Source organism: Penicillium subrubescens (genome assembly GCF_028828155.1).
Source record: "Penicillium subrubescens strain IBT 31985 chromosome Unknown utg000007l_segment0_segment0, whole genome shotgun sequence".
NCBI classification, from domain to species: domain Eukaryota; kingdom Fungi; phylum Ascomycota; class Eurotiomycetes; order Eurotiales; family Aspergillaceae; genus Penicillium; species Penicillium subrubescens.
The window spans coordinates 1,503,455-1,527,124 of NW_026643157.1; the positions used below are offsets into that span (position 1 = coordinate 1,503,455).

General features: G+C 48.0%; 8 protein-coding genes across 8 annotated transcripts; 4 read left to right on the forward strand and 4 right to left on the reverse strand.

The window, feature by feature from the left end:
- Positions 1-348: 348 nt before the first annotated feature.
- N7473_010313 (NAD-dependent epimerase/dehydratase family protein) lies at positions 349-1,497 on the forward strand (the record flags this gene model as incomplete). The annotated part of the gene is made up of 3 exons (XM_057156252.1): positions 349-804; positions 853-1,041; positions 1,099-1,497. The coding sequence occupies 3 exons, from the start codon at positions 349-351 to the stop codon at positions 1,495-1,497; spliced, it is 1,044 nt and encodes a 347-aa protein (XP_057004907.1).
- Positions 1,498-1,573: 76 nt separating this feature from the next.
- Positions 1,574-3,266, reverse strand: N7473_010314 (putative extracellular lipase; the record flags this gene model as incomplete). Its single annotated transcript, XM_057156253.1, has 2 exons — positions 1,574-2,605; positions 2,661-3,266. 2 exons carry the CDS (start codon positions 3,264-3,266, stop codon positions 1,574-1,576), a joined length of 1,638 nt encoding a protein of 545 aa, XP_057004908.1.
- Positions 3,267-4,035: 769 nt separating this feature from the next.
- On the forward strand, positions 4,036-5,604 carry N7473_010315 (putative MFS transporter; the record flags this gene model as incomplete). The annotated part of the gene is made up of 1 exon (XM_057156254.1): positions 4,036-5,604. One exon carries the CDS (start codon positions 4,036-4,038, stop codon positions 5,602-5,604), a length of 1,569 nt encoding a protein of 522 aa, XP_057004909.1.
- A 277-nt stretch (positions 5,605-5,881) lies between these two features.
- Positions 5,882-7,196, reverse strand: N7473_010316 (Mitochondrial phosphate carrier protein). Its single transcript, XM_057156255.1, has 3 exons — positions 7,007-7,196; positions 6,509-6,928; positions 5,882-6,413 (listed from the first exon to the last, which is right to left on the reverse strand). Exons 1-3 carry the CDS (start codon positions 7,126-7,128, stop codon positions 6,029-6,031), a joined length of 927 nt encoding a protein of 308 aa, XP_057004910.1. The 5' UTR covers positions 7,129-7,196; the 3' UTR covers positions 5,882-6,028.
- A 960-nt stretch (positions 7,197-8,156) lies between these two features.
- On the forward strand, positions 8,157-11,106 carry N7473_010317 (DUF3435 domain-containing protein). Its single transcript, XM_057156256.1, has 5 exons — positions 8,157-8,728; positions 8,786-9,053; positions 9,109-9,431; positions 9,502-9,875; positions 9,936-11,106. The coding sequence occupies exons 1-5, from the start codon at positions 8,274-8,276 to the stop codon at positions 10,925-10,927; spliced, it is 2,412 nt and encodes an 803-aa protein (XP_057004911.1). The 5' UTR covers positions 8,157-8,273; the 3' UTR covers positions 10,928-11,106.
- A 353-nt stretch (positions 11,107-11,459) lies between these two features.
- Positions 11,460-12,904, forward strand: N7473_010318 (uncharacterized protein). The gene is made up of 3 exons (XM_057156257.1): positions 11,460-11,927; positions 12,008-12,556; positions 12,601-12,904. The coding sequence occupies exons 2-3, from the start codon at positions 12,367-12,369 to the stop codon at positions 12,852-12,854; spliced, it is 444 nt and encodes a 147-aa protein (XP_057004912.1). The 5' UTR covers positions 11,460-11,927; positions 12,008-12,366; the 3' UTR covers positions 12,855-12,904.
- An 8,770-nt stretch (positions 12,905-21,674) lies between these two features.
- On the reverse strand, positions 21,675-22,022 carry N7473_010319 (uncharacterized protein; the record flags this gene model as incomplete). Its single annotated transcript, XM_057156258.1, has 1 exon — positions 21,675-22,022. One exon carries the CDS (start codon positions 22,020-22,022, stop codon positions 21,675-21,677), a length of 348 nt encoding a protein of 115 aa, XP_057004913.1.
- A 1,125-nt stretch (positions 22,023-23,147) lies between these two features.
- On the reverse strand, positions 23,148-23,666 carry N7473_010320 (uncharacterized protein; the record flags this gene model as incomplete). Its single annotated transcript, XM_057156259.1, has 1 exon — positions 23,148-23,666. One exon carries the CDS (start codon positions 23,664-23,666, stop codon positions 23,148-23,150), a length of 519 nt encoding a protein of 172 aa, XP_057004914.1.
- Positions 23,667-23,670: the final 4 nt, after the last annotated feature.

Genomic DNA, 23,670 nt, shown 5'->3' on the forward strand with positions numbered 1-23,670 from the left:
TAGATAGGAGAAGCCTTGCGAAACTCGTTGAGCTGAACAGGCTTGGAAGAAGAAGCAGCGACATTAGAACTGTTCGATGCAATTCCTACACTGATCAATGGAAACCTCCTGTGACGATAGGACCCACTTACGTATCCTTGCATATAACCGTGCCGTGAGCGGATAACTTACCACGCGGAGCTCGGCCCGCTGGGTTGATTAGTTATAAAAGAAGCCGTTCTACGCTGACAAATTGTCAAAGCGATGTTAGATAACATCTAGGCTTGCATTTCAAAAAGTTGAGATTTTTGAATCATATAAATAGTTGGCTTTGGACTTGCTTAATTCCATACAGACGCCATTGTCACAATGTCGCATAATATCCTCATCACCGGCGCTTCCGGGTATCTAGGTGGAACCATCCTCGCCCGCTGGGAAAGAGCTAAGCTTCCGCCCTACCGAACGCTCTACGCTCTCGTCCGCACTAAGGAGCAAGGTGAAGCTGTCAAAAAATATGGCGCTGAACCTATCTCCTTCGATATCAAAGAAGAAGCTAGCATAAGGACTGCCATAATCGAGAATGAAATCACCGTGGTCTACTTTCTGGTTGACGCCATGACTTCGGTGTCTCAAATTCCCATGATAAAAGCACTTGCAGGAGTGAAGGAGAGAACTGGAAAAGAGGTCCACTTCTTGCATACGTCCGGCGCTAAGATATTCAGCAACCATGCTGGACTTCCAACGGATCGGCCCATCCTTGACAATGACCCCGAGCTCTATGGCCTGCAGAAAAGTTCTGTTCCAAAATACGGCGTGGCTCAAATGGTTTGTTCCATTAAACATCTTATCTTACAATAGACTGATGAATTTTAGGCTCTATCAACAAACAACAACGTGATAGACACAGCGGACGCACATGGCGTGAAAAGTTACATCTTCGTACCATGCATTGTGTATGGTGAAGGGGAAGGATTCGGGAATCCGATATCAATTCAGACCGTCGCCATTGTCAAAGCTGCTAAAGCTCTTGGACGAGTTTATCGCCCTGATAGCGGAGAGTTTGTACGTGTCTTGTCATGTTTCCGGCTCCTTTCTTCACATGGTCTGACTGAAGTTTAGAGCTGGCCTGTCAGTCATGTCGCAGATACCGCCAATCTCTATCTGGAAATTTTGAGAGGGATATTAAATGGAAAGAACATTGGATACGGACGGAATGGGTATTATTTGGCTGCAAGCGGAAGTGTGCCATGGAATGATATCTACCGTGCAATGGCGCAGACTCTGGCGCAGCGCAATGTGATTGAAACAGACAAGGTGAATCTGGCGGACGACTCGGCTCAAGAGGAAATGGGCAGGGCGCTTGGGTGTCCAAAGGATATGGTTTCGCTCTTTTTGGGTGGAAAATGTACTCTCGAAGCTCAGCACGGACGCGAGATTGGCTGGATGCCTCATTATCCGCCGGAGCATATACTAGATGTGGCTGATGCTGAAGTTGATCTGATCCTGAAGAACATCTAGAAAGACGGTGAAAGGAATCATATGAAGCTTTCTATATTTTATCATTTAAAGCAAATCCCAAAAGTACTACTGACCTTCAAGCGAGTTGTGAAATCGGAACTTTGGACCACCAGAATTCAGTTTGTTCCCTCGCCCACTGATCCTTGACAAACTTTGCCGGAGGAGCCGTGGAGCCCCCAATTAGTTCCTCATTACCTTGTCCAAAGGTCATCACGCATGGCTCATCAGGCACAAAGGCCTCCCACTCAGGCCTTTGTGAGCAGCGGCCCTTGATAGCGTTCGGATTGCCCTGGGTGATAAAACTAGTCAAATAGGCATGGAGAGTTCCTGATAGCTCCTTCTGTGACTCCGAAACTCCTGTTATGCTCTTATTATAGGATTCATAGTACATGTTATCCCCATGGTTTGCTCGGTTGACCACTGTTCTTGGAAGAGCCCAGTGGTATAGGTAAACGGGTACACCTTGAGAGGAGGCAAAATCAGCTGTCTGACGGACAGGCGCAACATATGCGTAGTGAGCATACGCTGCCTCAATACGCTTGTACTGAGGACCGAGGCCACAACCTTCTCTGTCCTCGACATACGGCGACGCTGGGTCTGCACTTGGATCAGAGTACAGCCTGTCAATTGTATCCAGATCCGAAACCGACAATTCAGGGAGTAGGTCTTTCCAAAATCTGCGGAACTGCGACGGATCGGACATCTTCTTGTCCACATACATGCTTCCCTCATTGGTGGTAAAGCCCGTCATGATCGGTACTTTGTTCCAGAGCTGGGATTTCCAGGCATCTAAAGGCTTGCGATAAATGATATCATCGTCTATCACAGGCTGGAATGCCCACCGAAGGGAAGGATTGTATTTGTCGAAGACCTTTGTTTGGGCATTCGTCACAGTTGCACTAGGCAGAGACCGGAGGAAAGGGAATATTTCATCCTCGGGTATGTCAGTCGGACAGCCAACCTCACGTAGGAAGTCTTGAAATTGTTGTTCGTGTATCTTTGCATTATAGGGACGAACTGCGCGGGATGTAGGCGAGCCAGATTCCATGATGACACGGTGGAAAAGAGCTTGTGCATTCTCCTTGTAATTCAAAAGATGGTGTCCTATCTACTTTATAGTCAGAAATCGCCTATACCGAGGTCTCAAATGGGAGGAGGATTACCGAATGCGCTCCAGCCGATAGGCCAAACAGTGTCACATTGCCAGGATCACCTCCAAACTTGGCAATGTTCTCTTGCACCCATTCAAGTAAATGGACTTGATCACGTAGCCCGAGATTCAGGACACCTTCTTTCTTCGACAAACTGGAGGGCAAGAATCCTAATGCACCAATCCGGTAACCGAAGCTCACCCCAATGAACGGCGACTCGGACCAAGCAACCATTGAGGCTGTGTCATGCATTGTAGCCGACCCTCGATTAAATGCACCTCCATGAATGTACACCGCGACAGGCAACTTGCTCGCTTCACTCGTTGTAGGTGGCCGGAAAATATTTGCAGTAAGGCAATCTTCGCTTTGCTCGAGTTTTGGTCCTCCAGCAAGCAAGGCCTTACCCGGAGCAGCCGGACCATATTTTGACGCATCAATGGTTTCGGTAGATTCTGCTACCTTGAATCCCGGCTTAAATCGTCGTTCTCCAACAGGTGGAAGTGCGTACGGAACTCCCAAAAAGGCATCGAGAGTGACAGGGAATTCCTCCTTGATTTGGATTCCTATCACCTGGCCCTGAGGCAGAGTCACGGAGGGGCGAGTGCTAGAAGCAGCCATGATTTTTTTTTCTTGCGGCCTGATCAGATACACCCTTGGTTAGCTGCTGAGTTAAAAAGACCTATGAGTTGTGAGGATGAGGGGGCGTCTGTATTTCGGTAAACAAAAGTAGTTCCGTGTGGGGAGAAGCTCTGGGTGGAGGCATGAGTGGAGACCTGAGACAGCAGCAATCAAAGACCAAGAGATAAGAATATGGGAAGAGATTAGAAAACAGAGCTCAAACTAGTGTACTTACATCCCCGCGTCGTTAGTTTGTTTGATTCTGGTTCCAAGAATAGTCGTGAATTTGCGTAGCGAGGTATATAGCTCGCCGCTTGCCTTCATGATGAATTTCTCAGTAGATTTCCTCGAAGTGTTACAGTCATCCTAACCAAGCCAAAAGGCGAAAAATTAGCGGCAACTGCTGGACAGTGTAGACGTAGATAACAGACTTACGGGGTCGCCCATAACGGATCATCGATTCTTATCGTTGGTACCTACCGGCCATCTTCCGCTCCGTGTGAGCAGTCGTAGATAGGGTTATCACGAACTTCCATTATCATAGGAGGAAGCACAAAAGTTTATCTCCTAGATCTACCGCCGTCGGACAGAATCCGTTGCAGCAGGGTTCCCCGCATGGATAGTTCTGGGCATGGAAGGTGATTTGGAGTATATCAATGAGTGGCTGTTCGTGGGTGGGAAGTCTGAAAGGGGTCTGAAATTTGAGTCAACCTTCTAGTCTTGCGCATTTTTCTAGTTTCTAATCATTACCAATTTTCACAACCTCGCCATGGTGGAAAGTAAAATAGAGAAAGGATCTATCAGCAACAATGAAGACGAAAAGGACCTCCAAGTCGGCACCATCGCAAACCTCGACGAGGGTGGAGCCTTTCTTCATGAGCACGGCTTCACTCAAGACACTATCCAGGGACTTCTGAATGATGAAGGGCGAAACAAGTCACTGGTGCGCAAGGTTGACCTTGTCCTGCTCCCACTGCTTGCAGGGACTTATGTCCTGCAGTATATCGACAAGTCAGCCCTGGCCTACTCCGCCGTCTTCGATCTATTCACGTCAACCCACATGTCCAGTAATCAGTACAGTTGGCTAGCCAGTATCTTCTACCTAGCATATCTGGTTGCCGAGTATCCCTGGAATATTCTTGCACAGAAGACAAAACTTGCCAAAGTGGTTTCGGGCAACGTTGTCGCTTGGGGCTCCATGCTGATGATAACTGCTGCTTGCTCCTCATTCACTGGTATGGCGATTTGCCGTTTCCTGCTGGGTATCTTCGAAGCCCCTATTACACCCTGCTTCATGATGATAGTCGGCATGTGGTATACCCGCGATCAACAACCTTTCCGTGCAGGCATCTTCTATAGCTGCAACGGACTGGGTGCAATCATTGGTGGTATCCTGACTTTCGGCATTGGCCAAATCCACACTATCGCAGTATGGAGAGCCATTTACCTCATTCTGGGAGGTGTCACCGTGGCCTGGGGAGTCGTCATGTTCCTCTTCCTCCCAGACGATATCATCTCTGCAAAGCGTTTCAACCTCGAAGACAAGGCTCTCTTGATCAGCCGCAGTCGTCTCGGCAGAACCGGTGTTATCAACCACCAAATCAAGTGGTATCAAATTCGAGAGGCCTTAATTGACCCCCAAGTCTGGATCTTGTTCTTTTTCACCCTTTGCAATGAGATCATTAATGGTGGCATTGCCAGCTTTGGTAAACTCATCATCAGAGGCTTGACTAATGATTCTCTCAAGACGTGTGCACTGGGAATACCATTAGGCGCATTTCAAGTCTTTTATATTCTGAGTGGAACGTTCCTCGCGTCACGCTTTCGCAATTTTCGCACCATCATCATGCCAGTTTACCTGATCCCCACAATCATCGGTACATGCTTGATGTGGAAACTATCCCACAAAACCAACAAGGTAGGCGTGCTATTCGGATATTATATCGTCGGCGCATATGTATGTTCTCTGGTGCTATCGCTGCAGATGCCGGCAACGAATCTGGGAGGCTATACGAAGCGATCTACCGGTGTGGCTCTGGTTTTTTTGGCTTATTGTGTCGGCAATATTATTGGCCCTCACGCATTTTTGGCTAGGGAGGCGCCTCTGTACCAGACGGGCTGCAAAGTCATTCTTGCCTGTGCGTCTGCTCAAGTTGTCCTGGCTATTTTTCTGCGGCTGCTGCTGATTCGTCGGAATAAGAGGAGAGATGCGCAGGCTGCTGCGAATCATGGAGGGGCTGGACCTCAGTCGGAGTATGACGAGCTTGCTGATCTGACCGACTTTGAGGTGAGAATTGCTCGAGCGAAAGTCCCCATCGGAAATATGCTGACATGTTGATAGAATCCCAGGTTTCGATACGTGTTGTGATGTCTCACGGTGGAAACATGAATTGAACCGGGCCACGAGCGGCGGTATGAGACAGCTTCAGGTTTGCGGCTTGTCTTCTGATCTCTGTACTTCGGCCGTTAGTCTAAAGCTCAATATCATTAAGGTCTGGCGAGAAGACTTTGGTCTGGTAAGGTAAGTGACCTATGCACTTTGCTATCCACTTCACGGGAGCAAGCTCTGTGCCCTGTAGACGATGTTTACTCGTAAATCAAGCGTGGAAGGTCGATTGAGACAAAGGAAACCGAGCATGTTTTTGAAGGAAAACTGAGACAAAGTATTGTACATCGTGACGTTGGGGATGGACAAGGGGGAAACGTGAAAAAAAATCTAAGGGTAGTCTCTATGATCCTCCTCATTCTACAACTCGAATAATTTATTTGCCGATCTCAACACCGCCAGTGGCACCAAGGACACGCTTGATGTCACCGTAGATGGCGAACTGACCGGCGGTAAGGGAACCGACCATGAAGAGACGAGCACCGATACCGGAGTAAGAGCCACGGAGGCCGAGCTCCTTTCCGATCTTGATCAGACGAGAGACAGTGCCCTCGCCGGGAGCACCGGGGGTCTTGTTGATCTTGGAGAGCATGGTGTCGGCGGGCTGGGAGACAATGGCGGCGGCGAGACCAGCAATCAGACCGGAGCCCAAGTTGATACCAGTCTTGGCACCGTCGGAGATGTTGTTCTTGTCAACGGAAGCATAGATGGCCTCGGAAACCTTCTCGAAGACGACGAACTTGGCCATGGTGTAGGGGACCCTATCAAAGATGCCATGTTAGAAAGAGAATTCGCGCAATATAGCGGACACATCGGCAACGAATGCGCCCAGTTAAAATCGAACAAGCTGACTTACTGCTTGAACAGGATGGGTCCAAATCCAGAGTAGAAGCCGGCGATACCCTCCTCCTTCATGATACGGCTGAAACCACCGAACAGACCGTTGGCGAAGGAAGGCTGGGAGACGAGACGGATACGGGTGGCCTCGAGAGGGCAGAGGGCAATGTCGGCCATGAACTCAGCGCAGGCGGAGGAGGCAAGGTAGACAGCGGTACGGTTGTTGGTGGCGGTCTCAAGGCCGAGCTGGTTGATAGCCTGCTGCTTGAAGAACTCGTAACCACCGAACTTGAAGGCACCCTGGAGGAAGTAACCAGCGGCGGTAGGGCCGAGACCAGTGAGAAGAGCGCCAGCACCCTCGTTCTGGATGACCTGGCGGAAACCACCGATCATACCACGGTTGTAGGTGGCAGGGTCGAGCTGGATACGGGTCTTGACGCTGTGAGGAGAATGCGCACACGGTTAGATGAAGTTCTTTGTGTATAGTTTGTGTCAATGGCTGTGAGCTTCGACTTACACATCAAGAGGAGTGACGGCGCCGTGGGTGACACTGCAGCACACAGCACCAGCGAAGGCGAAGCGGCTGTAGAGGGCGAGGCCCTGCTTGGGGGCATCCTGGGGAGCGGTGACGGCAGCCATTGTGTGTAATGAGAGGGATGGGGGGAGAGGAGAGGAGATTGAATTGAAGCTATTTTTTTGGAGTGGTGAGAGAGAGAAAGGAGGAAAGGATTTGAAAGGGATGGGTCCCCTTCAATTCCGAAAACTTTTCGCGGGCCAATGACGGGCCATTGCGGGTAGCCGTCGGCAACACACGGGGGACTTGCCACCTTGTGGGTTTAACTCCGGTCATCCCCCGGTCAACCGAACAGTAACAGTAGTACTCCACGGAGTAGTCTCTCTCCCTTTGATGCTCGAGGGCCCTGATTATTACCATTATTACTACGACAGTCTCAACTACTGTATAAATTATGCCCTCGTACTATGGGAGGCCAGAGACGCACGAGCTCATGCTGCGTGTTATGATTCGACCCTCCTAATTTTTTACAGGTAACATACTAAAAGTCCCCTGTGATAGCCTCGAGCAATATTCTATACCCTAGCCATATGATAGTTATTCACTCCAAAATACTCTTTTCATGCTCGGGGCTTAATATCAAACTATCCTACTTGTATATTTCGGTTTGGGCCGGAGCTGCCAGAATTGGCGTCGTTTGACGCCGAAAATGGCGTTGTCGGCCCAGGGGCTTCATGCCACGGCCCTAAAGCGACACGCCCACGCACGCGCTATCGGACCCGCGACCCACCCGACAAGCCCCACGCCTGGTGGCAAAACAGCGCCTCGACCATGACCCACCTGGCTATCACCCTGTTATCACCCCGCTCTCACCTGCTTCTCACCCAGCGCTCACCTGCTTCTCACCCAGCGCTCACCTGCTTCTCACCCGCCCTCACCTAGAGCCAACCTAGCGCTCACCTGTACGCACCCTCGGCTCACCTCCCATTTCTTGCCGATTCCTGTAACGTCAAAACCTTTCAATGCGTGGCCCCAGTCGGAGACGGAGATAGAAAAAAACAATTGGTCCGCTCGTATCTAGTAGTAGGGGCTATGGCTTTTCCAATATAAATAGTACACGCCTATGCTTTTTGAGATATATTCCCTTTCCTCCCAACTATACTCAAATCCATACTCCACTGCCACACTTGACCTCCAAGGCTAGTTTTCCTCCCTCTCGGTATCTCCCCGCATTGCAGGTCGCTCCGATCACTGCCAACGACACGATAAGATGATTAGGCAACAGCGTCGATCTGGTCATGGAAGCCCTTACTTCGAATCCTCTTGCACAGAGTCCGAGAAAAGTGACGCAGAATCTGAAACCAATATGCCAACTCCGGAGCGTCCTTCAGTGTCAGGTAGACGCAACTCTCGAATTTTCCTCGCTCATAAACGTGGGCGTAACCGAAGGTTATCAATCGGTTCTAGCTCTACATCCGATGATGACAGAGGAAGTCGGACTCGCTACACAAGGCAGAAAAAGAAGCCCAGACTAGGAATACAGCCAGACAACATGACAACGGTCAAAGGCTGGCAGAATGACGCAGGCTTAAGCGACGCTGACGTGGGGGATTCGACAACAGATCCAGATATCGAGACGGATAACACTTCATCTGATAGCGATAGTGATGGCTATGCAGAAGGTACGAAGACTCAGATTGCTTTTATTAAGAATCGTTGGGAAAGGTAAGCGAAGTCCACCGGTGGATATTCTCTGTAATCCATTGCCTAACTAGTGCCCAGATTCTGTCGGAAACAGCATCAAAAACAGTATATCTCTCCCAATTCGAGATGGAATGAGCCTCAGAACGCCCTTCGGGGGGCAGGAAAGAGAGAGTTTACTAAGTTTCTTTACTGGCTACTTCGAGTAGAGCGGGGTCAGGATAGGCGACGGACAAAAGGTATCCGGAGGGCTAGTACTCTTGGTACGTATTGGAAGAACTTTCTTCGCTATTACGAGAAAGCCAACGAGGACTCAATGCCACATGATCTGGCACGAAGAATGAGAAAGGTTAGACTTGAATATTCTTGTAATGAACATAGTACTGACGGAATGATTTCTGAAGAGCATTCGGAAGATTGTGAAAACGAAAGGGTTGATCACCGATGAAAAAGAGAAGCCACCGCTATATATTGAGGATGTGGTTGTCTTGCAAGAAGCGGTTCTCCGTACGATGGAAAAGCGGTTCTATATTGGACTTCAACGAATGCAACAATGCCTCTACAATCTCATGGCCTGCTTTACGGTGAATCGAATCAGTGCAATGAGAATGCTTCAATACAAACACATACAGTGCTCGATCCAACGAGATCCAAAAGGGGGGCCGCCCCGTATTCTACTGGAGATCACCTACGAGTTTGCTAAAAAGTATCTTGGTGTGACACAAGGGTATGGGTTGATGAACACTTTCTATATGATAAGTTGCTCTCTGTAGATACACACAACTGACATTAAACAGCAACACTTTCATTATTCCTGAGATCATCCATGATCCCTCGCTTATGTTAAGCCCGCATGAGTTTTTACTGGGTATTCTCTTCGACGACGACGCTTTCCGTGCCCCTGCAATAAGATCCCGGGACGACCTAAGGAAACTTTGGCTAGAAGATGGCCGGCAGCAGCTACAACTACCCCTGAAACACGAGAAGGCAGATCATTATGTATTCTGTAAGGTTGTGGCAACTCGCGGCGTTATTCAGATTGTGCGAGATCAACCGATCTCATCCACAGCTCTAGGAAAGCAGTATCAAACTTTCGGGGAAATTGCCGGCTTTCCGAATCTTTACACACATTGCAACCGTTACGGTGGTGGGACGATCCTCAACCAAAGTAGTAAGTCACTTAGCTCTTAATCATTGGATGAAAGAAGAAAGGAGAACTAAGCAGGTAAAGGACTCGTGAGCGACGCACAACAAAACTTGATCATGAAACACGCCAGTACTCGAACGTTTTTGAACCATTATCTCCCACGTCGCATCGGTACAGACATGCAGGCCTTGATGCGAGGTCTGGAACCTGACACAGCGATGATGAGAGCTGTCACTCGGATGGGTAGATGGGTTGATACACGACGGCCTCGCGAACTTACTGATGCTCAGAAAGCTAGTGTTGAAACAATGCCGGAGCTGCAAGACGCGATCTACAAACGTGACAGGTTTGCTCTCAGTCTGAAACAAAGCCGCAAGAAGAGCCGCACTGAACTGGATCGGCATGAACAACTCAAGAGGGATGTAATCAACACACGCAGTCGGCTCCTTTACAATCTTCGCAAGCGTGTCCGGGAAGAATTTGATAGCAGTCAAGCAGTCGAGGATATTCAGCGACAGCTTGCTGCGGGAACAGCAGTTCATGACGACAAAACCAAGGAGCGTTTGGTAGCTGAGGAAAACATGCTGCCAGAGCAGATTTTTCTTTTGGAAAAGCTGATGACATGGCCGACCTCGTTGTCATTGGAGCGGGAGTGGAAGCGGCGCAACGAGGCAGTTGAAGCCGTTCGTATGTACTGCCGTGTGCGAGAAGGTGGGCCTCGACGAGGACGAAGACCGAAGAACCCCACCTGTCGTGATAGTCTTGCACCACACAGCGCCCCTACACCAGCTTCTACACAGATCCCTATGTCACGTTTGCCACGCGACGATGCTTTACGAAGAGCAGAAAAGCATATCCAGGCCGCCGCCCGACCACTAGGATGCTTCCAATGTTTTGGAAACCTAGAAGAATCGGAAGACCGTCGGATGAAACAATATTCTCGGCATAAACATCTTCTTCGTCACTTTAGGACTACACATCTGGATGACCGTCACTGCAAGTACTGCAAAATGTCAGTGGAGCATGAAGATGGTCTAAGGAGGCATGCTCATGAGAAGCATAGATTAAAGACTTAGGCCTTTCTGCTACCGTACGTTTTGAAATTGGTGCAACCGCTGAATGACATGATTGCTCTTTAGACTAAAATCCCCTTGTATATATTCAAAGTTCTTTCGAGAATTATGTATGCATTCTTCCATACATAGGTTACAATAATTTCAGGCGTGAACTCATTTATAAATTCGATATATCAGACACCTCTATGCCCTCTCCTGAAGCCGGTTTCCTCGAGAGGTACTATTTAACATTAATCACGAGTGGTGCAGCCAATGATGCCCCAGACCTCGTTCCTTCTATTTTCTTCCCTTCTTAGCTAATTGACGGGGTAAGACCGAAGTCCTACCTACTAATTTCAGGAGCAACAGCGGCTAATGAGTCGAAGTGATGAGGGACAAAGTGAAGTTTTTTTTCCAACGTGAGAGCCTACTAAAAGGTTTGTTTGAAGTGTGTTATATCACATGATGATTATGCAACTCAAACATCCCGGAAGCGCCCAAGGCCAGCAGCATTCAGGGTCCAGGGTATGGACAACAAAATTACAGAGCATGCCTATCTCGGATTTCCCTGCATCCTTTCTCCATTTTGGCCCAGTACTAGTAATCTTGACAGCGGTGCGGAGACAAGATCTGCGCTGAAGAGCAGAAGAGCCGAATGATGGAAGGGGCCCTGCCCAACAGCCCAGGGAAGATAGCGCTTCTTTCCCTGCTCTACTGATGACAACCGTCGCAACGAGCGTCATGGCTACGGCACTGAAACTCTATACATGCAGCCCAGCGGGTATACTTCAGCCCTCCAACTCACTACCATCACGACCAGCGTCGTAAACACGCCCACAACGATCATTATCCTCGCATCTGATGCCACTACCTCAGTCTTCTCAGCCTTTCAGCCGTCAGGATGGGATAGTAGGAGTACGACGGATTTTCTTACCATTAGTCCAGCCGTCTGCCCATAGCACTGGCTGTATCAAGAAATGTCATCGACCAAGCACTACTCAGCTGCGTACTGCTGTGCTAGGTATGTCCATATGCCCCTTCATCTTATGTTGTTTCAATAGTTACCTTGTCTGTTCGATTTCCCTAATTATTGAGCCCCAGTGGTTTCGTATTTCGAGCACCGGGGCATGCTCTGCTGTGGTAGGTTGGCATGTTTGTGCAAAATTCAAATCCGGCGAGACCACCATCACCGCGCCGTTGGCGCCTAACAAAGATATAACGGGCCAACAGCTAATCTCTCTAGGTCTGAAAGGCTAAAACGGGTGGCACACTTTAGTTAGCCACATCAACCATGGATTAAAAAAAAGTTACCGAATACGAACGACGGTTTCTTTTCGCCTCATGCTCATACCAACGTCATTATTCCGGAAGGCCCATTAAATATTCTATATAGCTAACGATGACTTTCAAAAACGTCGTGAACATTTTGAATTTTACAAACTACAATCAATATAAAGAATATGGGACAAGAATTGAATCCAGAATTTGAGAAAGTGATCGGGCATCATTTCCATGACCAAGGTTTGATGGAGGAGGCTCTGGAAGAGTCTGGACTAGCATCTGCAGGGAATGAGCGGCTGGCCTTACTAGGAGACAAAATTCTCGACCTTATGCTGCTTCGTCGTTGGTACCATGAAGGCAACACTACAGGTATATTTATCCTTCCATAATAGGCATCAGGCTAATATACACAGAGCAAGGGACATGCCAGCTTCAGACTTACGCCTGCAACAAGCAGTTAACCTCTATGGCTAGAGCCTTGGATTTGCAGAGATTTATCCACCAAAGACCAGACCTAGAAAGGAGTGTACCAGATAGCACATTGGCTACTACCGTGGAAGCTATTCTTGGTGCAGTTTGGCTTGATTCCGACGAAGATGTACAGCAGGTGAATGAAGTTATGGAGAAAATTAGGCTGTATCCATCCTCTGGCCGCGTTCCTACCTGATGTGCGGGATCCTCCACAGGTGAAAGTTGATTTAAATAATTTAAGTATCCATCTATTACTTGGAATATGCTACCCTCGGACAACAACAAGCTCTCATTCTTTTACAGATTGTCTGTTGTCACTACCCGACTTGAAAAAGGCAATACCACAGTCGGACAACCGGGCGGTTATCTTCTAATGAAACTACATATCATGATGTTGGGTATCCACGTGGTCGTACAGGCTCTATATGTGGGAGAGGAGATGGGCTGTTTCTTGATCAGTGAATATATCAAGCCACGAAGAACGGCCGTAGCATGATTGATTCGCACGTCGGTAGCTTCACAGAAAAATAAGGATATATTCGGATTATCCTCAATTGATTGGGTTAATTCATTGATGATACCGCACAGGAGTATTGTCTTGCCTTTTCCAGGATCACCCCTGATCCAGAGGAGCCGGGTACTCTGGTTGTCTTGCCATTGTTTGAACTGCTGGTTATCTAAATGAGACTTTAACCAACCCCCGCTGGTTTTCTCGATTCGGTCCTTGTTATCATGTGGGTTGGTTTTTCGTAGATCCCGTAGGCAGGCGTGATTCAATGAGGTTTCCGATTGTACTAAGGCAATCACACGAATTAGTCACATTTTGTTAGTAGTTTTTTTTCCAACTTACAGAAGTGTGCAGTGATATTGCCATGGTCCTGTCCGACTGGGAGCCCCGAGTTAGGGCTGTCATATTATCCCAAGGCGGTGGAACAGCGAATGGTAGAGTCCAGTTTGACCGGCTTCTGCGCTTTCTGGAGGAATTTTATGCGTCTCCAGGGCGGGAGTCAGAGGGCGAGAACCTTGAGTTTAAGGGGCTGAGGAACCGGCGCTGGATTTGGATAAATTGTGAGCGGATCCTGAAGGAGAAGGAGGCCCAGAGCAGTAGTGGCAGTGGCTATGGAGAGCAAGTCAAGCAAATTATGGGTTTTGGTCCCTATCCTAAAATTTAGCACAATACAAGAAAAACAATCACGTGGCTTGTCTAAACCTGCGTTTCACGCTCTTAAGGGCTGCTAAACTGATAATATACTAGCGTATTACAAATATAGAACTCGAGAAAGAATCGAAGGAAATGAAGATGTGAAACTGATTTCGAGCCGCACTGTACAGTACAGTACATTAGAAAATAGATTTTCTGAAGATGGTATATCTAGTAGCGGCAAAATTCTCTGAGGTAGATGGTCACCAGGGAATGCTCAGAACTGATCGAAGTGAAACCAATCGATTACTGCCGGAAACAATTTTTCCCGATCGAAATAGGTCTGCTCTGATGACTATATAATTAAACAGTCAATCAAGGAGTGATGCTGGGAAAGCTAGAGATCCTTTTCGGTTCTTTGAACTGGTGTCGGGTAATAGGAGCCCTAGAAAGGTGAGAAGACTTAGAACGCAGGAGATACTTTGCCGTGACATACTAGCTGAGAGCGAAGGAACGACCAAAATCCAGATGGATCCGCGCTGAAGATAAAGACCTGCCCAGAATCTCGAATCCGTATGCCTAAACATACATCTGCCCCGCAAATCTGGCTAAACTCGTGTGACTTTTTCTCTAGGCTTGTTTTGCGCCGGTCTCTTTTTTGTCGAAGTGATTTCCTCCCCTGCGATCCACGAGAAGCACTAGCCATTATACCGGTAAGGTGAGGGTCCGAGGTTGTAACGGGGGGCCAGGTAACGGGGCTTGGTTTGACTTGTACAGCGAGTATTAGCTAGCAACTAAGACCGTGGAAGAGGGGGACACACGCCTTTTATTTCTTTAAAAGCCCACACAGGTATATAATATGTTATCACACCTTGTAATTTATTGAAAAAGTATAGCCACCGCATTCTCCGAGTGGCTGAAGGGTAACACTTCCAACACTAGCTACTTAATCGCCGCGACCACCAAAACGGACCCCTTGTCTAGTTGAGTGAGTAATCATTTAATAGAGTAAATTGAGTACAAGGATCACGGTGACAGGGAAGACGGCAACCTTAGTTCAGGGGAGACTGGTAACAGTTGTAGTCTGAAGGCTGCGACACCATTTGGTTCACTCACTGACCCCACGGACCCCGCCCGCCCGCCGTGAAAGAGTCAGATTATCGCGAAATAGGGTTGCGGGTAGTCTGCTCTCTCTGGCGTCCGACACCCAATTTTTTCTAGGATTGTAAAGACGAGACGCTATTGTTAGGAAGATGTGGAATTTTTTGACTATAAATATTCGTCCTCAGTCTGCTGCCTCTGTTATGCTATCGCTGGTTCGATAACACGCCCTCCCTTCAAGAATAATCTACCTTCATTAGTTATGCGGTCTGTCCACCTTCTTATACTAGGCCTAGCATACCTCACAGGAGCGCTTGCAAATCTAGTCTCTGAGAGTGTTAATACTACCGAGCTTGATATTCGCCGCACCAATGCTTATCGCTCCATCGCCTACTTTGTCAACTGGGTCAGTGCGCAATAACAACACCAGAATAAAATCACCCAGAACCACTGACTGGGCATATTAGGCGATCTATGGTCGTAACTTCAATCCTCAGGACCTCCCGGCCGACCAACTAACGCATGTGCTATATGCATTTGCTAACGTCCATCCAGATACCGGAATAGTGTATATTTCGGATTCTTGGGCCGACATAGAGAAGCACTATACTACTGATTCATGGGCTGATACTGGAAATAACGTTTATGGATGTGCGAAACAGCTATTCCTGCTCAAGAAGAAGAATAGAAATCTCAAGATCCTACTGTCTATTGGCGGTTGGACCTATTCAGCTAACTTTGCGAAGCCCCTCGACACCGCCACGGGCCGTGCAAATTTCGCTTCCTCCGCTAAAGATCTAGTGATGAACCTTGGCTTTGATGGTATTGACATTGATTGGGAAGTAAGATCGGCAAAATATTGATCTTTATTACAAGAGAAATACTAATAGACACCTAGTATCCTGCGGATGAAACACAGGCAGATAATATGGTTGCAACGCTTCAACAATTACGCTCGGTATGCCATAGCAACTCCCCTACCCCTTATTAGGCTCGAACTGACAGAAAAATAAGAGCTTAGACACATACAGCGCTACAGAAGACAGAAATTATCACTTCCTGATTAGCGTTGCATGCCCAGCTGGTATATTCTTCTAGCCCTATAGTTTCGTTGCTTCGTTTCTGATCCAGATACAGGACCAGCAAACTATCAAAAACTCCATATATCAGACATGGACAAATACCTTGATTTCTGGAACCTTATGGCCTATGACTACTCCGGTAGCTGGGATACCACCGCTGGCCATGACGCCAGTATCTATGCTTCGACTAGCAACCCATCTAGCACGCCCTTTAACACTGACCAGGCCGTCAAATACTATATCTCGCAAGGAGTAGCCGCCAGCAAGATTGTTATAGGTATGCCACTCTATGGGCGCTCATTTTTGAACACTAATGGGCCTGGTACTTCTTACACCGGCGTTGGAAGCGGTAGCTGGGAGAAGGGAGTGTGGGACTACAAGGCGCTACCCCAGCCTGGGGCAGAGGTTAGCTACCTTGAACAACCTATAGCTAGCTATAGTTATGATTCGTCGCAACGGACGATGATTAGCTATGATGACCCTCAAGTTGCACGAAAGAAAGCAGAGTATATTATGTCAAAAGGTTTGGGTGGGGGGATGTGGTGGGAAAGCAGTGGGGACAAGAAAGGCTCTGATAGCTTGATAAAAACGGTATGTGCCTGATCCAGCTATTTCTCCTTGCAGGGTTGTCGTTAGCTAGGGGGTTTGTTTACTTACTGAACATTTTTCCCTTAGGTTGTTAATAAATTTGGCGGTGTCTGCGCTCTGGAGCAAGTCCAGAACGAGCTGAATTATCCGTCATCCTCTTACGATAACCTAAAGGCTGGATTTCCTTCCAATTAAGAGGCCGCTGTTAACTCAGTCAAGAGAATTCACGATAGCGTCTATTCCGCTCGGTTACTAGGGCGCCTATGGAGGAACGGTCGGTTATATATGAATAACATAACATTTGTTTTGAATAAATTGACTACGGATTCTTTTTTACTAGTATAAAATCTAAGGACTAGTAGGATTTCCTGAGAGAGCGGTTTGTAACCACTCTAGAATCTCAAGTACTTCTTATTCTATTTTACAAACCAAACAGGACGCTAGGCCTTGGACTAGAAATTGAGTACCGTTAGAGAATATCCATATCCAAAAAACCTCTTCTAGTTAGGTCTCTAACTCTCATATTTGTCAAATACATTAGTATGCAGTTCATTGTTCACGTAGCTTGACCGCGTGGCTTTATATTACCGCTGATGCTTTACCTAGAACTTAAATATAACTGTCAAACGGCGTGTTCTGTTTAAGAGCATCGTGCGAGAGGCCGTAGCTGGGGCTCTTGGAGTCTGAAACCTATCCCACGTGAGGCTGTCTAGACGTCACGAAGTGAGTAAACCATAACGCTCACGGTTTTTATGGACGGCATATGCCACTTCACTAGCGGGACCACCAGAGTAAACGGACGGAAACCTGATTCCTCACGTTTTGAAAAACGTTGGAAGCATCCTAGCCGTGACGGGATAAATGGAATATCGGAACAAAATCCATTAACATACACATAGGACCAGATTCGAATTACTAGATGAGCAACACAAAATAAAGGACCAAGTCTTAAATATGGCCCAAGTACAGGAACAAGAACAAAATGAACACCGATTAAGGCTCCCACTTTCGCGAAAAGAGCAAGGGAAAACTTCTTAAGAGAACCATACCTAGAGCCAACGATGACCACAATCAAACGCCGGCATCCTCAAGACTTTGCTCCAAAACTTCCTGAAGATAACGTGTTTCGTCACGGTGAAGGCTGACTTGGGGGTTTTGCGGCCATCCGAAGCAAATCTTCAGTCTCGCATCCACTCACAAGAACGGGCTCAAAAACACTGGGAAGTTTCGCGACAATATGCCATTCAACTACCTGTCTATAGACGTTATTGACGATAGTTTCCTAGCAACCTGAAAATAATTTAGTCCAAACCAACATTTTCAGTGATCCGCACAGGCTGACCTTGTAGCATGCAGTCAGATCTTTCTGGGCTTCGGAACAGGCCTGCTCTGTCATGTCGACTACCACCTGCCGCTGAAGTGAAGTCACAAGCTTCTCAGTGTTGTCGGCGGAGTTGATCACATGGAGCTTTCCATTCCAGTCGCTTTCGATAATGCGTCCAATAGACCCCCATCTCTGCGCTCTTTGTTGAAGCTCTCCGCGTCTATCTGTACGAGGAATATATTAGTGTCGGGTGCTTCAAATTATAAAAGCGAGTTGAAGAGCATTACTCACCCTATAGTACTCTTTATGCAGCCAAGCTTTATGATACGAGATTATGTCACGCAATCCACCACCGCCCCTCCCGCCTATGGTGGCATAGACCGTTATAGGGGTCCCTTTGTTCTTTCCCCCGTAATCATTCATTGCGGTATAGGCGAACCAGTAGCAGTTATTACCAATAGGTTTGTACGTCCTCCCATTTTTGCTCACTCGCGAGATGGTTTCGGCGAGGCTAATGAAGCTGGGCTTCTTGTCGGTGTAAATGTAAGACTCTAAAGGGAGAGGAAGGTCATGTGGACCGTTCCATCGGCCTTTTTCGCCCTTTTCATCAAAGCCAATTGTCACTCCATCCACCGAGTCACGGCCAAAGGTGATTGGATTGACACTCGTGGTAATGACGTCGATGCTACTCTTTGGTACTCCACGCTCCGCATAAACACGCGCTCGTTCATTTGACAATTCATCCTCAACGATGAATTGTATGTATTCATGGCCCCAAGCTGAGTCAAGATTTTTGACTCGGGTTAGACTGACGACGCGAAGAGATTCGTAGTCTTGGCTTGTATTGAGAATATGCTCGTACCATTCCTCTGGCAAGTAATGCTTCACCTTATTCGAAAAAACAAGTGGCATCGTGGTAGACATGGTAAAATAGTAAAAGTAAATCGTATAATTGTCCAAGGATACAGTACAAAGTATTCGAGTAGGACTGTGAGCGAACTCTCCTTTGATTTATAGTAAATTTCAAGTATGAACCGGCGCCTTAAACCCGCATATCGGGAACAAGTAGAGCTCTTCTATCGGGGTGGAGCTAATGCTGTACGGTTGGAGCATTTCACTTCTCCCTCGGCGTGGTGGATTAATGCGTGTGAATATAGTGACAGAATATGGAGAAATAGATAGGCGTCTTGAATGGTCAGATCTCGCATATCTTCTTACAAGGTCTGTTCGCCAAACCGTGTGCTAATAAGAGGGAGCCCGAAGAGCTTTGCGATGCTTCCTTTTGCTTGGAGGACTTGCTGATACAGGTCTATTTCCTGACGAACGAGGCTCAGGGCTTCGTGCAATCTCCGAAAGGGTTTGAGTCTGAGCACCGGTTTATTGACAAGAAAATCAACACGACACTCCAAGTTCTGGTTCGATGGCGGACCAACATCCACCATGACAGATTTTCCATGAGTATTCATATCAGCCTGCATGCCATTAGCAGTGCTGAGAACGATTATCTCAAATAGGGTCAAAAGTACAATTATCACCCAATTACTCCTTTTCTGTAAATAGCTTGGATCTGATATAATGAGTAGTTGCTGGCCTGATGGAGGGACGCGCAGTGTGGCCATTTTGTATAATATGTACCTTCTAGGCTATTGTGGCTTCTTATTGGATGCCTGCTCTGCGACTAACTTAAAACAGAACCTTGCCCTGCGACCACCAAAACGGATCCCTGCCTGCAACCACCAAAACGGATCCCTGTCTGCAACCACCAAAACGGATCCCTGTCTGCAACCACCAAAAAAGATCCATGCTTGGAAACTGTGAACTCCAATCCTTTGTCAAGAGTCGTGGGTTGGCGGCCGGGTAGTTCCTTCCAGATATACAATATTAAGATGTTCTTCGTGCTTTAGGAAATGTTGTTCACAGGGAACCAAATTAGTATCGGCAGGGATCCGTTTTAGTGGTTGCGGCGCATTCGCAGTCCTGTTTCATTCGCAGGTTCCGTGGAGCTAAACAGAGAATTTACCTGGATAAGCAATAGGCGTATCGTAATCCACTTCCCACTTTTGAAGCCACCAAAATGGATCCCGCTGATTGACTAGTGTGATCTCCAGTCAACTGTCCAAGTTTTCCATTGTTTGCAGCTTAGTAATTCCTATTCCCCTCCTCAGATATGTAATGGAGGGGCTTTTTTGGTGCTCTAAAGGATTGATGCCTGCAGATATCCTTTTGACTAGTCGCAGGGATGTGTTCCAGTACCCAGAGAGATAAAACATGGCGCATTTGCAGTTCTATATCATTCAAGAATACTTCACTGTCTAAGGGGGACCTGCACTGTGGCTGGACAAACTTACTGTGTTCTACTGTATATTGTAACGCCACTTTTCACCTTTTGTCACCGCTATGCGTTGGGTTTTGGGTACAAGTCTGTGGATCCACTCCAGGTGCTTAGAAGTCTTGTTCGCTATTTGAGTATACTTGTATTGTATTTCTAATGGACATAGATTGAAAGCGACGAGGGAACAGCCGCCACCGTACTCCAACGACTACGCTCCGAGACTATTTCCATCCCAGAATTATAGTCCCGATGAAGCAGAAGTGCTGCCAATAAAATCGCTGCGATGTACGATCTGCCATGGCCATCGATCTGCCTGGTATCACAGAAGACACTCAAGTGATCCGATCAGATTTCCAGCGGTAGGAGTTTGTTCTCGTCGACGAACGAAATGCAAGCTATATCAACTGAGATGGAGCGCCTCTGCGGTGGACTTGCTGGTCATTCCGGAATTACCGGCGGATTCGCACATGGTACAAACGGAAAACTCTTCGAAGAAGCCACTGCTAGTTTGATACATATGTGACAATAATAGTCTGATATCCGTGCAACATTTTCTGATGTCATTCGTTCTCCTAATATGCTGGAAAAACATGACTTTCTCGTAAACAAGTTGATTGGCAGCTCTTTGAGGTAGTGTTACAGCAATATTCGAAATTGGCTTCCACGTTTTTCACAGCGGAACCATCTCAAGCCCCACCGCCAAGACGATGGTTAATCTGACTAGGCCCGCTTAGGCTAGGCCACAGCTTAGCTCTACTCGTCAGAGTGGACATGTAAATTACCTGACAAGACAGATACGTTGAATCATGTGTCCCGCTTGCCGTCTCCAATCTCCCAGATATGTAATTGCAGCCCCCGACATCACCTTCAACGCCACCACGGGACACCTACACACAGAATGGCTCCGGAGCTACCTTCTTCTACCAGAGAACTTCTACTAAAGAACTTCGAGATATGATCTTGAGCAAAACCTCTGGCCCATGTTCGTTTAACGACCTATCGTCTACCGCGCTGACTTAGTGCCGAACCCATGCAACGCTTAGCGCCCTTGATCACCTGATGGTGAGGCTGAGGATGGGTCCTTTTGACGAGGGATCTTCATCTTTCTTCCGTCCAAAACATGACTGTGTATTGTGTTTAGAGTATGGAATCTCTGCATTTTGGCGATGGAAACTCAGGCGCCCAGGTGGGGATCAACAATGGGGTGATAAATCTTTCAGCAGGTGGGTTCCCGAAAGCGTTTGACGATAGGGCCGGTTTGATCGACTTACAGCGGCATGCTCTGTTAGATCGACCTGAAACCCGCCCAGAGCCATTTTCGACCGTGCCGTTCCCGCATGACCCAGACTTTGTCAGCCGGGATAGAATTCTTAATCAAATCCACGAGAAATCATCGGTCCCAGGGTCCAAAACAGTTCTTGTTGGTCTTGGCGGCGTTGGGTTAGGCATCACGGGCCGAAGGGTTGTTCGTCCAAGGCTAACTTTACAGCAGGAAAACTCGGCTTGTCATCGAATACTGCCATCGGGTCCGACAGCAATCGACCGACACCTGGGTCTTCTGGGTTCATGCCAGTACTGCGGCGCGCTGCGAGGAAAGTCTCCGCGACCTTGTCAACCGCGCGCAGATTCCCGGGCGCCAAGACCATAAGGCTAATATATTTCAACTCTTCGGGAATTGGTTGCAAGATGGAAATATTGGAGAATGGATTCTTGTCCTGGACAATGTAGATGATGACGAGCTCCTTCGCAAACCATTGGCAACTCGCACGGAAGCCCAAGCAATCGCCCCAAACCATGCTTCAACACAGCCACTGCTAAGGTACCTTCTCAAAAGCTCGAATGGCTCCGTCATTATCACGAGCCGGAATAAAGGGATAGCGTTGGAAATCGCCGGCCTTAAGAATCTGATCGATGTGCAACCAATGGATATGACCGAGGCACTAGATCTAATACAGAACAAGCTTGATCCAGGCCCAGACAGAGCGGACTTGGTTGAGCTTGTGGAGGAACTCGAGTTTATGCCGCTCGCGATTGTGCAAGCGGCTAGCTATATAACCGTCCGTTCACCCCGTTGCTCGGTGTCGCAATACCTAGAAAAACTTCGCCAGAGTGATCGTCGAGCCGCAAAGCTTCTCAATCACGAGGGAAATCACATGCACCGAGACTGGGAGGCAAAAAACTCCATTCTACTAACATGGCAAATATCATTCGACCATATCCGACGAAGAAGACAGTCTGCGGCTGATTTACTGTCTCTCATGAGCTTTTTCGACTGGCAGGGGATCCCAGAGGATCTTCTACGGGTCCAAGGGATAGAAAAAACCCATAAAAGTTTGGGTGCTTCGGGGAGAATTGCGAACAGCTTTGTTGAAGAGGATACGGAGAGTTCGTCTGAATGCGACCTAGAAGACGATTTCGAGAGCGACATTGCAACTCTCCGGGACTATTCCTTCATTGCTATCAGTGAAAATAACATGGTGTTTACAATGCATCGGCTAGTGCAGCTCATGGTACGCACGTGGTTGAAAAGTCATGGCCAGGACAAGGAGTGGAAGAAACGATTCATTAACAATCTATACGCTGAATTCCCGACCGGCGAATACGCAAATTGGGAGAAATGCCAGTCACTCTTTCCCCATGTTAAGTCAGCAGTGTCACATCGACCAGAATCACAAGACTCTCTACGAAAATGGGCTACGCTGCTTTACAATGGTGCATGGTATGCGCGAGAAAGCGGCAATTTTGCGGAATTAAGGGATATGGCATCTAAATCGCAGAAGCAAAGAGCGTTATTGCTTGGCTCGGAGGATGAACAGACCCTCCGCAGCACTACGATGTTAGCGCACGCACACCGACTCGAGGGGCGGTGGAAAGAGGCGGAGCAGCTCGAGGTGCAAGTCATGGAGACTCGCAAGACGAAGCTAGGGGTGGACCATCCCTCGACGCTGACGAGCATGGCCAATCTGGGGTCGACGTATAGGGACCAGGGCCGATGGGAAGAGGCAGAGCCGCTCGACGTGCAGGTCATGGAGATGAGCAAGACGAAGCTCGGTGTAGACCATCCCTCGACGCTGACGAGCATGGCCAATCTGGGGTCGACGTATAGGGACCAGGGCCGATGGGAAGAGGCAGAGCCGCTCGACGTGCAGGTCATGGAGATGAGCAAGACGAAGCTCGGTGTAGATCATCCTAACACGCTGACGAGGATGGCTAATCTGGCGTCGACGTTCTGGAACCAGGGCCGATGGGAAGAGGCGGAGCAGCTCGACATGCAGGTCATGCAGACGATCAAGACGAAGCTCGGTGTAGATCATCCTAACACGCTGACGAGCATGGCCAATCTGGGGTTGACGTATAGGAACCAGGGCCGATGGGAAGAGGCGGAGAAGCTCTTGGTGCAGGTCATGGAGACGAGCAAGACGAAGCTCGGTGTAGACCATCCCT

Bases quoted from the DNA above. Each gene is read 5' to 3' on its own strand.
- N7473_010317 (XM_057156256.1), top strand. From the start codon at position 8,274: ATGATTAGGCAACAGCGTCGATCTGGTCATGGAAGCCCTTACTTCGAA. The intron at 9,054-9,108 runs GTTAGACTTGAA...TGATTTCTGAAG, and splicing joins TGGCACGAAGAATGAGAAAG to AGCATTCGGAAGATTGTGAA. The intron at 9,876-9,935 runs GTAAGTCACTTA...AAGCAGGTAAAG, and splicing joins GACGATCCTCAACCAAAGTA to GACTCGTGAGCGACGCACAA.
- N7473_010316 (XM_057156255.1), bottom strand. From the start codon at position 7,128: ATGGCTGCCGTCACCGCTCCCCAGGATGCCCCCAAGCAGGGCCTCGCC. The intron at 6,929-7,006 runs GTAAGTCGAAGC...TTCTCCTCACAG, and splicing joins GCCGTCACTCCTCTTGATGT to CGTCAAGACCCGTATCCAGC. The intron at 6,414-6,508 runs GTAAGTCAGCTT...CATCTTTGATAG, and splicing joins GGACCCATCCTGTTCAAGCA to GGTCCCCTACACCATGGCCA.
- N7473_010318 (XM_057156257.1), top strand. From the start codon at position 12,367: ATGGGACAAGAATTGAATCCAGAATTTGAGAAAGTGATCGGGCATCAT. The intron at 12,557-12,600 runs GTATATTTATCC...TAATATACACAG, and splicing joins CCATGAAGGCAACACTACAG to AGCAAGGGACATGCCAGCTT.